Source organism: Cryptomeria japonica, chromosome 4 (assembly GCF_030272615.1).
Source record: "Cryptomeria japonica chromosome 4, Sugi_1.0, whole genome shotgun sequence".
In the NCBI taxonomy this organism is placed as follows: Eukaryota; Viridiplantae; Streptophyta; class Pinopsida; order Cupressales; family Cupressaceae; genus Cryptomeria; species Cryptomeria japonica.
Genome location: NC_081408.1, coordinates 376032497 through 376051888, shown reverse-complemented (window position 1 = coordinate 376051888; position 19392 = coordinate 376032497). Strand labels below are relative to the sequence as shown.

The 19392-nt window shown below is 35.6% G+C and overlaps 1 protein-coding gene across 1 annotated transcript in view; it reads left to right on the top strand.

The window, feature by feature from the left end:
* Positions 1-1503: 1503 nt before the first annotated feature.
* Positions 1504-19392, top strand: part of LOC131047455 (serine/threonine-protein kinase PCRK1) — a 32659-nt gene continuing 14770 nt past the window's right edge. Inside the window, exons 1-3 of the mRNA XM_057981354.2 lie at positions 1504-2467; positions 12363-12623; positions 18887-19009. Coding sequence (XP_057837337.1) covers positions 2009-2467; positions 12363-12623; positions 18887-19009 — 843 coding nt within the window. The 5' untranslated portion in view covers positions 1504-2008. The remainder of the gene's footprint in view (positions 2468-12362; positions 12624-18886; positions 19010-19392) is intronic.

Here is a 19392-nt window from a genome sequence, read left to right as displayed (position 1 = left end):
AACATACATATGTATTTCTTTTCTATTATAAAGGCATGTATTCAAGTGAACGTGCCATTTTCCATTCCTTTGGTTGTTTGTTTCATCCATGATTTCTTTCTCTCACTCATAACATCCTTAAAGACAACATTGAGCCATTTATTTGCCTCCACCTACTTTGTTTTGTTTAGATATCTTAAGAGACACACCATATTAATGGCTTTCATTGGAATTGTACTCTTTTCAACGAGAAGAATCTCAGTGGGACCAAGTTTTTTGTTTGAATTTGTTTGTGATCATGTATTTTTGGATTCTCTCTATTACTTATATTTGATGTGTTGAAGTGTTGCTAGCCCATATTTCACAACCATACAAAACTATTAGAATAAGTAATAGCCCAAATAAAATCTAAATAGCTTTCCAACCCCATAGATTTGCCTTTTTGCATCTATTCTGAAGGGCAAAAATTGCTCTCAAATTGATTTTTATTTTATTTTATTTATTAGAGAAAATCATGATCTCGGTCTTGTTGTCGTTGACTTCATACCCACTTCATTGCAAAAGTACTCAAGGGCGTTTAGATGCTCTTGCAACCCTCAAGCAAGCTATCAATCAAAATAAGATTGTTGACATACAAAAGAAGCCTAACAACATATTCTCCTAGAAGAACATCATTCCCACCTTGTGAATTCAATCATTCTTCTAATTTGTCGATATATAAGCAAAAAATAATAGAAGATAACAAGCATCCTTGCATAATTGTAATATCGCTTCTAAAACTCTTTTAAAAAAATACTTAAGCTTTATTTTTTTTACCTAGACCTCTTCATACAACCTATGGACACTTGCTCTAGATTGCATTGGGATACCAATATCCTTCATTCAACACCATAATATATGTTTCAAAATTGTGTTGAAAGCCTTCTTTAAGTCAACAAAACAACAATAATCTTCCTCTTTCTCATTCTAGACACTTTCAAGGATATATTTCAAAGTGATTCAATGATCAATTGATAAGTGACTTGGTTTGAAACTTGCTTGCCTTTTGTTCCTTTCTCTTTCTTTTGTCCACTTATTGATTCTATTCTCAAGAGTGCTTTCAAACAACTTTACAATCTTGATAGTTCATTAATTAAAAAAATTGTTAACATCTCTACTCTTAAATAAAAGGAGATCAAATCTCTTAGAAATCCATGTTAAATAACAATGTTGGATCACTATAATACTCTTTTATCACCACTCCTTATATCTTAAACCATCTCATAAATAGATAATCAAAAGTTCAATAAACTATTTGACCTTGTAAAATGTTGTTAAAAACCTTCCTATCATTCCATCTTGCTTGTGAACGTTATCCTTTATTTATTGACAAAGAATACAAAAGAGTAATCTGACGTGGGGTGAGGTCTGCACACGGTGGAGCCGGCGAACCCATCTGTTTGGCTTTGAACCCATCTGTTTTGTTCTGGTTGGAAAATTATATTTATCCTTGAAAGAAGTGGGGTTGGTTGAAATAAATTGTGTAAAAAAGGGCAGATACGTGGAGAAGAAAAAGTAATCCATCAATTTGTAGATGGTCGTTCTACAGCGTGATGCGCTGTACTGTAGTTCGCTGTACTCCAAGGAAGAATATGTCAAGAAAGCGGGAAGACGCGGTGATAGAATATTCTATTGTATTTGTTGACAAAGTATTAGGTAGTTGAAGCAATCTGTTTTTTCCCGTTTCTCCAGCCTACCATGCCTGCTTTGAAATTGCTTGGGCACATATTCAAGCCGATTAGGTGATGGTGGCGGCCAATTGTGCTGACAAGCCAGGATTTGTTGAACAAGCGCAGCAAATGTAAAGGGAAAACATCAAATTGACATCACATATACCCATCTGGATTGAGAGGCTGAAGTTCAGTGAGTATCTTACAGATACCCATTTGGATTTAGAGGCTGAAGCTCATTGAGGACATCATAGATCCCCTTTTGTTGGGCGGGGTAAAGCAATTGACAAGTGCTTTGATAGTTTTCAGGGTTGTCAAGTATGAAGTGTTTCCATTTTTCATATGGAGACAAGAAGGAGGAAGAGCAGAGGAATAACATCATCAACGACAACAAGAGGAAATCCTTATGGACGCGGTCAATGAGTGGCGGGTCAAATCCAGAAGGCAGAAGGTCTGGCTCTGACATTCAGTCTCATTCTCATTATTCTCAATCTCAGTCTCAGTCTCAGTCTCAGTCTCAGACAATTTCAATGTCCGATACGAGTATTGATTCCCCTGGACACCCAAGTATAACGTCCACTTTGTCCCAAAAAGCACCACATAATCTCCGGGTTTTCACTTATGCAGAGCTCAAATTCGCAACCAAGAACTTCAGTCGCCATCTCATGCTAGGGGAAGGGGGATTTGGATGTGTTTACAAAGGATTGGTCAAAAGCCTTGAAAATCCCAATTCCAAAATTGAGGTAGCTGTCAAGCAGCTCAACAAAAAAGGAATGCAAGTAAGCCTCCTCTAGTCGTCAATTGTTATTTCCTTTATCTTCTGCTAAAAGAGCATTCACGTTATGCTAAGTACCATATGTTGCTGCCCATTTATGTTCATAGATCTCACACTCATCAGTTACTGTAATAGAGATTGCCTTGATAGATTGAATAGTACTAAGATGGTTGACTTCCAGGTGAGGAAGTACAAATTATCAGGTGCAACTCCCTGCTGTGATGAAACATTTCATTTTGTTAAATTTGACGCTCTGCTTCATCCATTCAAGTTCTTATGAGACAGCTCTTGGTAAATCATTACCATGAAAGATGGATGAAATAAACTTATAAATCACTATTCATGAAAGATGGGTTTGCTAAACACACTTTTACTTCTTAAAAATGGAAGCAGAAATAAAACTATCGAAAGGGACACACAGGGCTTCAACCTTGACACAAAAAAACATTATAACCAGTAAACTATATGCTGATCTTATCTGAACACACCACATGGCACGGTCAACTTGTGTTTTATTACTTTCCCTTCTGTCCAATAGACTATGTGAGTCTCGTGGACGTTGAAATTATTTTTTTCTTTCTTATTATCTATAATTTTGGCATTAGTTTTGCCTTCTTTGCTTTCTAAATCAAGTAGAACTAGAAATACCTGTATTATTCCCAGGTTTTCTTTTCATCGAACAGTACATCTTTCAAATCTTCGGCGACTCTGTTGAATCCCTTTTAGTGTCTTGCTTTGTTGTTGAAAAATGATTCGCTTTCTAATGTTTGGTGTGGGAAAAATTGCGTTTTACTCACTGGAAACTGGAAAGAGAAAGCAAATCTACAGCATGAATGGAAATGGCAGAAGTTTAATGGCAAGGAGCGGTTCACAGGATACGCAGAATGGCATTACACAGCGGATTCACGCGTCAGAAGCAACTTTAGTCATCTGGCAAAATAGCTCTCTGTAAAACACGGTTTTGCCCATTTGAGATCCGTTTTCATCATGTTCAGCCATATCTCATTGCAAGGTGTGTGCGCATACGAAAGTGTTTTTTGTCATTTTGAAGCATTTTGTATTGTTAAGAGTGTTTTCATGCATTGTAGGTTGTTTTCATCATTTTAAAAACTTTTTGGTCGCATTTCAAGTGCGGATCTGTGAAACTGCATTGTAATGTGCGGATTCATGCATTTGGATTGCATATTAGTTGGGAAAAAATCATTATTGCCTTTCAAACACAGGCAAACTACAAAGCTCACAACCTGCTAATGTAGGTAGCATACAGCAGGCTGCAACGCAGAGGCATGGGGACTGAGCATGCATTTGAAAACAATATTGTTCTATTCAAGGCAACTGTCTATGCAAGTGCCTTTCAACATATCTAACAAATTTGCACTTAACGACATTCATGTAGGACTAATCGTCCTATTGAAATAAATACACTTTTAAAAAGCATTGAAGCGCATGTTCAACAGGAGGAACATACTTAACAATGGAACAAAAATGGGGTGTGCGCAAAATAAGGATCTCTCTCTCGATACCTCTGAATGCTAAATGGTGGTGCAGCAGCATATGCGCAAAGATGAAGTTCTATGCATGTGGGATAACTGTTAGATAATAGCAGCTGTGCCCTTGGAGTAGACACTATTAAAAAGGAATGATCCATTACAAAGAAGCGGACAGTATTACAAAAGAAGACATTTGAAGTTCTGTGCATGTGGGATAAATGTTAGATAATAGTAGCTGTGACCTTGGAGTAGACACTATTACAAAAAAATGAATCGAAACCATTACAAAGGAATAGACACTATTACAAAAGAATAGACACATGGACATGGATCATGCTGTTATATATTGAGTCTACGTTCCCGGTCCAAGTTTGGGTTCAGATTTGGGTTTGAGAATCCGGTTTGCTGGTTTGGCAAAATTTTGAAATGGGTTTTGGGTTTGTTAGTACAAAAACAATGTAAAAATTATATATATATATATATATATATATAGAGAGAGAGAGAGAGAGAGAGAGAGAGAGAGAATCACATAGCATCATACAAACAACAAAACCACCATAAACTTGTAATCATAGCATCATATGCTTCAAGTTCAATATCAAAATAATAATATTGAGTTAAGTTTCATTTTTTCAAAAATTGGAAATTTGCAACTTTTAAGTTTTAATCATCAAATGGATTCTCTAAATCATCAACATCATCATCCTCATCATTGACATTAGATGAACCACAAGAAATGCCAATGCCACTTGCACTAATAGTGTACTCGCTTTCCGAGTCCTCAAATGCAACAAGCTGAGAAGTGGAAGCATCCAAGTCAATACGCTCTGGCTCTATATCCCACATCTTCGACAATACGCTCTGGCTCTATATCCCACATCTTCGACTCCTGTTGCTTGTGTGAAAGGAGAAAGTTGGAATGCATATATATTAAGTTCTCCACTCTTTTTGATTGCAATCTATTGTGCTTTACTGAGTAGATGAAAGCATATGTGCTCCAATTTCTTTTTGATGCAGATGAACTAACAGCCTATGAAGACAAGGTAAACAATTGAAGTTATACATTTATTATTTTATTAATAGAATTTTCAATAAAAAAAAAAAAACTATAAATAAAACTTTAAATACTAAAAAATAAATACTCATTAATTGTTAAACTTACTTGTGATAAAATTTTGATTGCATTTTGGAAGTATTGGCCATGGAAGTACCACCAACCATTAGCTTCCTTTTTATACCTACCATGAAGAGTTTCAACACTTTGACCATTTGCATGCACAAAATCTATGAACTCATTTGTAATTAAATCTCACACATCATCTTTGGGGAAGAGTCTAAGGAATGCTGCCTCGTACCCGTTAGACACTTAAAAATCTCTATATGGTGCAGCCTTCCTGGCTGTAGTATTTTGGAGTCAATGCATAGGCAAGAAGATGTAATGGAGTGGTCATCTTGTTCCACCTTTCTTCAACAATTGCATGCAATTATGTGAAGAAAGTCTCCTTAGGGTCTTGCCCTTTTGTACTTATGATGCACCTTATCTTCTCAAGCATTGAGTCGATGTCATCATAGACCTCTCCAATGCAAGACCTATCCATGTCAGTACAGCGAATCATGCTCAGAATGGGCTTCATGAAACTAAGAAGATACTCCACATGATCCTACAATGAGTCATCTAATATCCTTTGCTTAATTTTTGTTGCCCTCTCAATGCTGCTTTGCTTCCATATGGACCAATTTTGGCTGATCACCATATTACAAAGTGCCACTTTAACTTTCACAAGTCGTCTCAAGATGATTGTGTTAGAGGTGAAACGGATCTTTGCAACCTATAATAGAAATTAAAGCTAAAATGATTAAAAATTAAAGGACAAACTTTAAAGAAGAATACACATTACACAATCAAACTATGAAAATCAGAAAATGTAAAATTTTATACTACTTCACTTACCTTTAATAGCTCCAAATTTGAAAATGATCTAAAAATTCCTTGAGGCATGTGGTGGTTGGTTACGAACATTTGGATGTCTTGAGTCTCTATGTACACCTCTTTGATCCACTTAATTTTATTCCCACTCTTTTGTAGCATAAGATTCAGTGAGTGAATCGCACAAAGTGTTTAAAAGATATGTTGATATTGTTCTTCAACCAACAAACCAACAGCTCTACAATTCTTTGCGTTGTCCGTTATGACTTGAACAATGTTACGGGGTCCTATTGTCTCAATGGTGGATATGGGAATATCAACAATAAATTATCCATCTTTTACCTCCCCCTCACAATCCATGACTTTCAAAAACATTGCTCCTATAGGGGAGACCGCTATGACATTGAGCAAGGGACAATTTCTTGAATCTTTCCACCCATTTGAAATGATGGATACACATGTCCTCACTCCATGAATCCCTTTTGGGCTTCAATGCATCTTCAACCCCCTTGACCTCTCTTTCCAACAAGGTGCCATGTACCTTCTCATAACCTGGACCCTTATACCCTCTTGGAGCTTCATTAACACTTTTCAACATTATTTATATGGGGAGCGAACAACATTGAAAGCCAACCCATTTGCAATATAAATCTTGCTACATCTTGGTTGGCAATGTCTCAACTCTCATTTTGAAATGTACTTTCCAAAGGTCCCTTTGATCTTTTGCATACAATGGGTTCTTCACTTCCAACATTATTTGTGGTATGGGTGGTCTTCTACCACAATATTGGGACTAGATGGGCACTGCATTCCCTTTGATTTTTTTGGAATGCGCTGATTTAATCTATGCGCTTCTCTCTCATCTACTTCATCTTGCTCCCTAATATAGTTTAACACCGTCCCTTGTGGTATAGGTACACCATCTTTTCCAAGGCAGCTTTTGATGCCTCTTCCTGGTATTCCACACAAATGGTCGTTCACCTAATAATATGAACTAGAATGTTGTGCATCACATCCCTTGCATTTCCAAAGGAATCCTCCACTTCCTGGAAGCGGTCGTATAATATCAACTTATTTCCATAGAGGAGAGTTTGGATTTGTTTTTGTATTTTTGTTGTTCATTTGTGGAGGTAGAGATAGTTGCCATTGTAGTTCCTATGGCAAGAACAACACATTCAAAACAAAAATAAATTTTAAAAGAATGAAAAAAATAGAGGAAAACAAAATGAAAAAAATCTTACCTCTTACAGCCAATGGAAAGTTGCAAATGCATAGGAATGAGGGTGCAACGCTTGATGAAGCTTCACTGTTCAATCTTCAACTCTCTACCTGAATGCAGCAAGTAAAAAATTTATGCAACTCTCTATGGGATGAAATCACTGTTTGCAAAAGAAATGACTCAAATGAGCTTGTTTTGGTGTGTTTTGGGGGCACTTTTTAGGGTTTAGGTCAGTCAATAAAGCAAACCTGACCTCAAATCATTCTTCAAAATTGCAATTTTTTTTTTTTTTTTTGCCAGGTTGGGTGTCTGGGTTCACCTTGGGTTCGTCTAGGATGAATTGGTGTATCATTCGGTGCACCCTGGCCGCACCTGCAGGTGGACTGAAATTGGGACAGGTTCAAATCGAATCGGTACCCAGGCCGCTAGGGGTTGGACCCTACAACGTAGATATTGAGAAATGCATTCAAATCAACTGTCATCAAATGAAGGTGCTATCTCATCTCTCACACATGCACCTTGCTGCTCATTTGTGCCATTGCATTTGTTCACCATTCTTCTTTGTATTGCCCCAATTGATAATCCCAGTGCTCTCTCTCTCTCTCTACACACACACACACATACATTGTAATCACCCTCTCTTTCCCTTTCTCCTTCCTTTTCTCTCACACACATATTGTAACCTACCCTCTCTCACGTTTGTTGGGACTCAATCTGACAGTGCCAAAATTTGCTCAAGTCCCAACTCCTTTGTGCAGGCCTCATTTTATCTATCACATACAACCGATTTAAGAAATATTTGTATGGGTTTCCATTTGTCAAATTTGTTTAAGTGTCGTTCTCCTCAATCCCCAATGTGCCTATCATGTGTTAGGGGTTGTAAAAGTCCCACAAAATTCAAAGTGTGGGGTTTCTTCTGGTTATTTTTAGAAATGTGGGCAACTTGTTAGAGTTTTGGAGTTTCTCTTCTTGTTATGCTTTTCCTCCCAAATTCGCCTTTTCCATTTGTCCTTGTTGGGATATTTGACTACCCTTTCATTTGTTCCCCACCCTCAGCCCCTTTCCCTGTTAGAATTTTGGAGTTTTTTGTTCAGTCATCCTTTCCCCTCGACCTTCACTTTCCTTTGTGATTCTTATATTATCTTTCAGAGTCAGAGTTTCAACCATCCCTTACTCAAGGTACTTTTTTTGTGGTATCTTTGAACATCGATCTCCAACACTTTTCACTATTATCTTACGAGAATCATTAGTTTAGACTTATTCTTATTTGGATGCCTTAAGGGATGACTTCTTTGGTGCTCCCGATCTCCAACTCCTTGACTATTTCCTTTTATGTATCCTCTCAGAGTTAGTGATGCAGGGATACCCTTATCTTCCTGCTATTGCTATGAAGCATGGCTTACTCTTGATCCTTGACTCCTGGATAATGGTATTGGTTATAAGGTATCTCTGACACTTGAAAACAGGGTCAATTTTTCAACGGTAATGAGTGAATTGAGTTAGGAGTCTGCCATGTCTGCACAGACTTTCTACAAAGCAACAATTTGACCCTGTTGTGCTTCAAGACTCATTGCCAATATGTTCTAGAAAAATAATATTCTATTTTACTCTATTTCCTTTATGCATTAGTATTTAAAAGAATTTCCCTTTTCACCTCCCAACTGTGATACCTGAAATATGTTTTTGGCTGAGTTGTGACAGGGAGGTGTTTAGTAAATATCATGTTTCTGGGATAACGCCTTAGTTTAGACAACTCAAAAAGCAAATGTGACATCCTGTTGCAAGTAGAGACAGTAGATCACAGGACTTGAAAACTAGGTACGTGATTTACTAAGGAGCAAAGGTGCAAACAGAAGTCACAAATGAATATATAAAATCCACACGTTTCTTAATTTGACATGTAGGTGAACATGTTTCCAAGATAAGGTTGCATAGAATAGCATGAAAGAGGAGAAGTCAACCATACTGAAAATGCGTAGGGAATGGCCTCAGAAAATTGGTGGAAAGGCCTGAGGTTCTGAGCAATTCAACTAGCAAAATGCTACAAAAGTTGAAGTTATTGAGTGCCTATAAAAAAAGTAAATGTATCTTGGGATATTATAGAAATAATACCTTTAACAAAATATGTGTTCGCTCAAATCTGATGACCTAATAAGAAAAGTAAAGGTTGATTAACAGCAAGCATTTAAATTTAATTTATCTGAGAAAAGGTGTAATGTGGGTGAATAAAAAGAATGGAGAAGAGAATGATGGAAGAGCATAAACAAATAAGGAAAAGAGGAAAGTAAAATGTATTATAATGACACAAGATAAATCAATTATAGATACAAATGAAGTCTTTGAAATTTGTTATGATCCTAGGTTTGTGGTGAAAAATCAAGATATCATTAATTTTGATTAGGAAGCCTGTTAAAAAATTTGTGTCATTGGACAAGGACATTTGTTCCAAAATAATGTCATAGGAAGACATCATAATCTTGCCATGGAGGTCAAAACAAAGGAGTTGCAAGGAATCTTGTCAAGCGCTTAAAATGTAGAGGGAGTTGCAGAGCATTGTAGGTGTCATAGGGAGTTACGAAGAATAAGGGGGCTGGAAAGCATCTTAGGTTTCAAATGGAGTTACAAGGAATCTTGCCAAGCGCTTAAAATGTAGAGGGAGTTACAGAGCATTCTAGTTGTCATAGGGAGTTACAAAGAATAAGGGGGCTGGAAAGCATCTTAGGTTTCAAAGGGAGTTGCAAAGAATAATGAGGGAGTCATAAAGAATTTTAAGACTCATAGGGAGTTAAAAGTCATCTTGTTGTGAGTGATGAGCTTGGTCCAAGTGGAAGCTCTACTTTAATGACCATCAACAGAGGTAAATCAATTTTTATAGTTTGTGCCAAAACCGAACCGGTTGCATACTTGAGGCTTATGCAGCTCTGATTTATTTGCAGAATCAATATTGTCATTGGCACGTAATTGCACAGGTGCCGTATCTCCTTGGCATCAACTCTGTCCACATCTCTTGTGGGGCAAAGCCCATGATATGACTCCAGGATCAGGATTGACTGTTACACCTTGATGCAGCTTGTAACTGATAGAACTCGTAGAAGGCAAAGGGTAACCTGTGGAAGAGAAACCATTTACTCTTTCACAACAGTTTCTGTCTCCTGTAGAATTGTACTTGACATGTACATACACAGATATAGATAGAGAAGTGAGACAACCATTCTTCCCTTTCGAGAGAATGGCATATACAGAACATTCAATTTGTATAATTTTATTATTTTTGTTAAGGTCATATATTTTGCATATATCTTATCAACAAATTCTATTTTTATTCTGATTTGTTGTTAATAACTTGTTTCAACATGTAACACATCCACGTACTAATAGTTTAGGGTGTTTCCCGCTAGATATCTCCTAGGATCCAGATCATTGGTATCCAAATGATTGATCTCGGCAGTGTAGATCCTGTCAAACAAGATTGGGTTATTGGAAGCTCGCAATCCAGATGTGTGCACTGTGAAAACTCAAATTATCCCCTGTGCCATTTCATATGATTTTACCTGGCAGATGACAGTTGCAAGATCCCATCTTCAATATGATGAATGATATGATCCAGGAGGAGATGGTACCTGAAGTAAGGCTGCATTTGCCTTGAGCAAGAGATTGGTTCTGGTAGTGACACAGAGCATAGCATTGGGCATGTCAATAACAATGGTCATAGAAGTAAAGCTGTTACTTGTGTCAGAGTTACAAGCTTCTACTAGCGCATTTGTAAAAGACACGATTATAAAAGGGTTTTAAGCCTTAGAATCAAAGGTGTTCTTTTGGAGTGTTAGATAAATATTCTGCAAAGATTAAATATCTGCCAGATGTGTCATTCTTACTGCATTTGGAAGAAATGTAGGTCTGAGTTGGAGTCCACTCCACAGAAAAATATTGCTTTTATATGCATGTTTTTTTGTTTGAGTCCTTTCTTAAATACTTTAGTTTGGTTTTGACATGATGTGGATGTTTTCTATCTTTCTGATTTCAGTAAAAAAGAACAGATTCTAGATTTCTGTTTCATTTCAATTTTTGCTACAGTTTTTCCATTTATTTTCAAATTTCAAGATTTGGCACATAGCAAATCTTTAAAACTAACAGGAAATACAACTCCTCTTGAGAACATCCTTCATGAATGAAACCTCTAAAACTAGACTATGATGCCTTTGACTGAAAGGCTCAAATTAAAATCCATCTCTTCTTTTTTGATACATTGGAACAAGAGAGCCAAAACAAGGATTAAAAACTAAGCAGGGAAGATGATGTGATCTTTAGCTGTCAGAAGAGATGCAAATTCATAAAATCACATTGCTAAGTTAGTTTGACAATTCTGCAAAGGTGTACAAATCTGAGCAGTGATTATGAGAAAAGACAAGGAATGAATGCCATTTTATGAATGGTCAAAGATGCACAATATGTAGAACTGTAAGAGGAAATAAAAATAGGAGAGGATTTTCGAAGCTGGGGAAATTCCTCTATATTGGTTTTCCATTTATAATTATGCTCCACTTGCTGGGGGTTTATGGGAGATTCTATTGAAATTTGTTAAGATAATCTATGGTATAAATATCCAAAACAATGTAGTCCTGTATTCAGGGCATAAACCCTTTGTACAATCATTATTTAATAATTAATTAATTTATTAAAGAGAAGTGAGGTTACCTAGGAATTTAATCAATTGGAGCACGGAGATAGTGATTATGTGTGTTGAAATGTGAATTAATCAGGTTTTACAGGAAGTCAACTGAATCCACACAGTTCCTAGTTCCATAATTCACTATCATCATTGCTTTTTTCTTTTTAAGCTTGAAGTAAATTAGCAGTTTATAATGATAAGGGGAACATTTGTGGTGCTACCATAATTTCATATTTAGGGAACCTGAATCTGGCTTTATTCTCTTTGGATTCCACCTTGCTTATCTTTCCATCATGTTGGAAATGTGTATATGCTACTGAAAAATGAATTGTATAACTATTACTTGTTAGTGCCAGCTTTGCACATACATTAAATTTCATAATAAATTTACAAGCAATGAATGGATGTCCAGATTTGAGAAGGGACAATTATATTTGTTAATTCAATCAATTGATAAATCAGCAAGTCTTCAGAATTTTATATTTGCTTGTGTTTTCTCATTGACTTTGTTCAAAAATTGAGGACGAGTTGCATCTTTATGAAGATATAGTGATTTTCTGTTGTGTTATAACCATTTTTTTGTTGTCTATTTAGGGGCATAAAGAATGGGTTACAGAAGTGAATTTTCTAGGGATGGTTGAGCATAGAAATCTGGTGAAATTGGTTGGTTATTGTGCTGAAGATGATGAAAGAGGTATTCAGCGTCTCTTGGTCTATGAGTTTATGCCAAACAAAAGCCTTGAGGATCATCTATTGAGTCGGTCTCTCCCAGTTCTTCCTTGGTTGGTGAGATTACAAATTGCTCTAGAGGCAGCAAGTGGGTTAGCTTACCTACATGAAGAAATGGATTTCCAGGTTTGCCCTTCTATGCATCATACCTCATAGTTGATAGTGTCTAGTGCAATTGACAGAGTATTGTATCTAATTAGTCAAAATTTAATTCCTTTGATGTTTTAACTTATAACGTCTAGCAGTTGTTGGTAAGCCTTAGTAGGCATACTGCTGCACTTTCTTGAGCTGGAGATACTAGTTAACTCCTTAGTGGAACAGCAGTAGTAAGTCTTATGAACAGCATACTAGAAATTATTTTGTGAGGTATTTTTAATGTTTCATAGGACGGGGACAGTTTTTTCATATTAGCTAATTTCGGTTTTGCATAAAAATAAATGCAAACAAGTGAATGTTAGGTTGGAATTTGTTGTCAATATTTGTTTTTAATTTTGCAATGATTAGATGAAAGAAAGTACCTTGTAACTTGCCATGGACTTCAATAAGCGCGAGAAGATTTTTCAGATTCATATATACTAAAATATAATATATATTTCTAAGAAAGAACTTGAAAATAAGACCATTGAATAAGACAGGATTAGACAAAGGCCTTTTCGGGTACTATTCCTGAGCATTAAATCTGACATAATCAGATCAAACCTTTTGCAAATTACGTTCCTGTATTCAGAATTATAGTCTCTGCAAACACCTCGATTACAAACTTTTCAAGCATACTTAAAACCCATGAGAAACATTGGTAAGTTACTGCAATTTCAGGTATCCTTAAATGATGGAAGAGTAGGAAACTTTTAGATAAATGACATTTTTATTTAGAAATGGATAGGAATTTCGTAAGAGAAACTACTGTGGTATGACAGTGCAAGCTGCTGCTTGAATTGATGGGAGCTTTAGGCAGTCACCATTATTTCTATTGGTTATAAATAATTTATAACTGCTTCTATTTTGTGTGCTTTTTTGGCCAGCATTATCCGTACTTGAATTGACTGCAATGGGTGAAGTTATTTAAGCACATTCAAATTTGCACATTGTTTGCAAGTACAGGCAGATCTTTATTGAGATCTGATGAAGGGGGATCACCATGAAGTATGAAATGATACAATAATGCAAGGGCTAGAAGCTTTGTTTCCATGGTTATTTGGCATTGCTGTCTTTATAGGCTTCACATGGGAGCGAAAAAATGAAGAGACTTCAAGAAAAAATTGCTAGGCAGGGTCACAAAGATCAAGAAGCATTTCATTCTAGGATGAAAATTAAGTATCGAGAAAATACCTATACTCCAAGGCGACTTAGAAAGTTAGTAGATATATATGTTTGTCATGTGTGTACTTCAGAACAATGTATATGCACACCATATCCAATTATTTATGCACATACATTCAGAGTTATAATTTTGAAACATATTTTGACATTTTGTTAAAAATATGTGCAGTGTGTGAGTTAAAATTGAATTGGGTTTAGGAATACCAACATGATTTTTTATCTTGATTTATTCTAAATTTCTTACCGTGATTCAGTTGGAATGTTTGAGTTGTAAATATGATTATGTTTTATCAAGCTTCCTACCTTTCTCAAATATGTAGGTAGAAGCCAAGTGGTCAAAGCAAGGACTATTACTTTCCTGTGTTTACTGGTTGCCATACTAGAGATGGAGAGCAAAGATTCCTGACTATTGGCTTTCTTGGTGGTCATTGTCCATTGATACTTATAGACCTCTAGACACCATCAATTAACCAGAGGATCCCAAGCCGTTCTTGGCCAAATGTCCCTTAAAATTGGGAAAGAAAGGAACGAATATTCAGAAAATAGTGTTAGAGAAGCAATTAAAATATGCAGATAAAAACATTTACTGTCCAAATTATATTTTAGTTACGAAGTTTTAATGTTTTTTTTTTGTTTACTCATTATCCTGGATCATAGAGACAAATGTCTCTATATTTGGTCAGCTCTATCAATGCTTTTGTAGATCATTCTTATCTCATGCTTTTATTTGTCTTAGGAGCAAATTATATGAACATTTTGTTGTAAGAGTAAATAGAATATTGAATTAGTTACAGGGTTTCAACTCTAGATATGTGCATCATGATATAAAGATGAGACAGCCTATGAGCAGAAGGGAGGGTTTCTTACCTAAGCTATTTGCCTTAGAAAATAAACCTAAGTACAAACAGATGGACCTAAAGGAAAGACCTATATTGCCTTTAATCTGATAAGATTTACGAGGTCCCTTAAATAATTTTTTCCTTATTTTTAATTAGATTTGTAAGTTTGATTTTGAGATGTGTCTCCACTTCTTTAATATAATTTTCTTGAGATGCACTTGATTTCCACTCTTCAACATAGAAATGTTGAGGAATTATTTCATTCGGATCCCTCTCTGTAAAATCCATTGCCGTCTCACCTTTTTTGAGTTCTTGTTCCTCTGCTTTAGGTCTGTCTTCTCTCTATGATGTAGGAGTCTTGAGTGATCATTTCTATTTCTGTTTCTATTTTTATCTATTACAGAGAGTTGAATTTGCCCATTCTGTTTTCTGTCACTCCTTTTTAGGGGTGTCTTCTTATCTGTCTCCAGCAATGAATTTTTTGCCTAGCTATCCTCGCATTTCATTTTCTTCTGGCTGATCATCTTAACCTTGTACTTTCCAAGAATGGGCTCCATCATCTTATCTTTGTCATCCATCTTCTGAATTGTAAGACATATTGCCATAAAATGTCCTATTACGTGATAGTTCCTACGGCCAAGTGTAATATCTGTCTCCAGCAATGAATTTTTTGCCTAGCTATCCTCACACTTTCTTTTTCTTCTGTCTGATTAATTTTTAAACTTGTATTTTCCAAGAATAGGCTCCGTCATCTTATCTTTGTCATCCATCTTCTGAACTGTAAGACATTTTGCCATCAAATATCCTATTACTGTATTGCATGATAGTTTCTACATCCAAGTTCAATATTTTTATATTCTACAAGCTAGGTTATTTTAACACCTTCAGCTTCCAAGATTATCTTGTAAGAAAGTTTTTGTTCAAATTCCATTTGATTTATTGCAAATGACAGGTACTTTTTTTTTTCCAGAATTTCATACTTCTATTACTGTAGACTGGAGAAATTTTCATAGCCTCATCCATGTCAAAATATAAAAGAGGATATGGTCATGGTAATCTGTAGGTGAATATTTTGTGAAAGTTCCTGCTTGTCCCAGAACCACATGTAATATTTGAAGACCCATTCTATCAGTTGGAACTTGGAATAGGAAAGTGCAAGAAAAGTCCTTCAAACAAAAACTTACTGCAAGTTTTTTGGGCTAGAATTTTCCAATCCTTCTTATCAACTCATCTGCAATAGGCCATAGGCTGTTGAATCCACGGACTAACACTTCCTTTTCGAAACCTTTAGCATTGTAATATTTTAACTTAAGAGAGTTCTGAAGGAAAGGAGTTACCCAAATTGTCCATATGAAAACACTATTCTTCTGCTGAGGATAGTTAGGATTACTTTTAGAATTTTAGTTCTATGTTGCTAGAGGCAGCATCTCTGTAGGTTTTAATCTACCCTTTGCTATAGCAGATTTTATTATCAAAATCTTCAAGGGATGGATCCTTAAGTTGTTAAATTCCTGGTCCTTTCAGCAAAGAGATATCCCCTTTTGACATTGATCCAGCAACATCATTCTGAATGTTAAATTCCATCACAAACTATTGCTTAGAAGGATAATGTTGCTTAAGTTGTCAAGAGCACTGATGGGGCTCATCATTTCATGGACATCTTCAAACAGATAGAATTGACCAAAGCTTTTGAAGTATCTGGAGAATCTGATAGCCCCAAGAGAACCAATCATGCTTACATGGCCACACCAATAATATCTGGGTGAAGGAGGAAGTCTAGAATCACTGAGCTAGCTTGGACTACCAATAGAGATGGGAGAACATATGAACCCACAACATTGAGAAATTTTTATTACTTATTAGTAAGGAGGCTCACAATGATGAGAAAAGCCACTGTTGCCCACAACATTGAGAAAAGCCACAGGTGTTGTAGTCAAATAGGCTGCAGGTGCTGAAATGGCCCCAGGTGGGCAGAACTAGAAGCATGCTTACATGTCCACCCCAAGAATATCTGGGTGAAGAAAGAAGACTAGAATCATTGAGCTAGCCGGGATTACCAATAGGGATGGGAGAACATATGAAATCACAACATTGAGAGATTTTTATTATTAAGGAGGCCCACAATATTGAGAAAAGCCACAAGTGCCCACAATGTTGACAAAAGCCACAGGTGCCATTGTAGTCAGATAACTTGCAGGTGCTAAAATAGCCCAAGGTGGACAGAATCACATGAGCTGGAAGCACTAGACTCTTGAAAGCTGTGAGATTGTTGTGATGGACAAATAATTTGGTGTAGTGCAGCCTGTTTATATCTAATTTTATGTTCTCACACAAACTTGTGCTCGTTAGGTATCAATCATGGGAAGCTTGTGAGTGTGGGATACGGCTCACAAAAAAATCTCTGGGGTTAAAAGGCTGGCTCTTTTTATGATTTTCAATAAGCTCTTATATCTTATTTTCTTAAGTTTCTGGTCTTCGTACAGGGATGGGTATGGGTTCAGGGGCTGGCTCTTTTTAATATTTTCAATAAGCTCTTATATCTTATTTTCCTAAGATGCTGGTCTTGGTACAGGGATGGGTATGGGTTCAGGGTCTGGGTATGCCGATATGACAAATTTTTTCCTTGGGTATAGGTATTCAAAATTTATAAAATAAAAAACAGTAATACTCATAGATAGGTATTCAAATTTATAAAATAAAAAACAGTAATACTCATAATTGCTAGTAAATGAAATATTTAAATACCTCATAATATGCAAAAATGAAAATACTCATAAATTCACAATACGATAACTCAATAATTTGTCAAATGTTAATAAATCAATACAAAATAAAGATTACAATCGATATTGCCAGTAAACAAAATATTTAAATACCTCAATTTGCAGAAAAGGAAATACTCATAAATTCATAATATAATAATTCCATGATATGTTAAATGGCAATGACGCTTACAATTGATATTTAATACTTTCATATTGCTCTTGATCAAGAGCATCAAGGTTAAGATTTAGTTCAATTTTGTAGTAGAACCCCTGATTTTTTTGAGAATGTTTTGCAAGTTTGAATGCCAACATGAACAGTTTGCTGATTGGTTTTGTTTCAGATTTCATTCACCATTAAAGAGCATTCATAGAACACAGACACACTGCATTGGAAAGATTGAATTAACCACTATGCATTAAACACGTAGATGAAACACATAGCAGACTGTTCTGCATGGATTAAACATCACCCCTTTCTTTCTCCAAAGACCAAGAGATAGAGAGGGCTCCAGTATTGGTTTTGTTTCAGATTTCATTCATTATTAAAGAACATTCATAGAACACATTGCATTAGAAATATTGAATTAACCACGATGCATTAAACACATAGATGAAACATATAGCAGACTTTTCTGCATGGATTAAATATCACCCCTTTCTTTCTCCAAAGACCAAGAGATAGAGAGGGCTCCAGTATTGAAGCTTCTGCTCAATTCTTTGACAGTGTCGGATAGTGTCACAAGTCGAAGTTGTAACAAATTCTATGCACTCTCTTGGTTCTTAGGCATTAAAAACTTATAATGCTTAATTATTCAATTCCATGGATCCATTCACAAGCATACAGAGTAAACTTGTTTATAAAGATGATGATTTTGACATGTTTTTTAAAGCTAAATTGAACTATTTTAGATAACCATCAATTTATGCTGATGTCAATTTTGATGAATATAGACATGCAATGCTTGCTTCCTTAAAATCTCTATCTCAATTGTGATTTCATGGTTCCTTATAAAACCTGGGTTCCATACAAATTTTTTCTTCAAGAAAGATATATTTCTAGCTTCTTATTCTGTGATAAATTATTACACGTGTTTAAACTTTAATTAGACACTAAAATTAAACAAGAAATTCTTTCTAAAGAAAACATACTAAACCTCCTTGGTATATATTTTTTATTAATTTTTGTCGATTAATTGCAGCTTCTTGTACATAGATAATATATTAACATCAGTAGTATTTGTTGTTCTTGATGTTGAAATATTGCATGATATATTGCTCATTCACATGACCTTGGTCAGTATATTGTTTATACTCATTCTCAAGAATGAACAAAGATCGATGGTGATGGTTTTATATGTTTGCTACTCTTCTTTTCGTGTAGTTCTTTTTTGCCTTTTGGAATTACATAGAAAAATAATAATGACCAGAAGTTGATTGTTGTCTTTTCATAATTATGGTCTTGCAGATAATTTTCCGAGACTTTAAGACATCTAATGTTCTCCTAGATCAAGAATTCCATCCAAAGTTGTCAGACTTTGGACTGGCTAGGCAAGGACCAGCAGTAGGGATTAGCCATGTGACAACAGCGGTAAGTATGAAAATTCTGCAAATATGTACTTGATAGTTATGGGCAAAAATCGTTGTAGGTTGTATAAGGTTTGGTGTTCATTAAGATAACATAATTGTAACTTTAAATTTTTTTATGGGAGTAGCTGTCATATTTTCTCCTGTCTGTAAAAGCATGCCAGTATTCTACACGATTTTTGTTCAAAAGGGTTAAAATTTGTGCTAATCTTTTGGTGCTTTGAATGGATTCTGACACAAATATGAAAAATCTGTGTCCTATTGCATTTCAGAAACTATATAAAACCAGTCTTACAAGGACACCCCACGAACTGCTATTGTTTTAATGGTATTGTAGCCTATGCATTTTGATGTGTATGAGTAAATAAGCCATAACTGACAATCTGC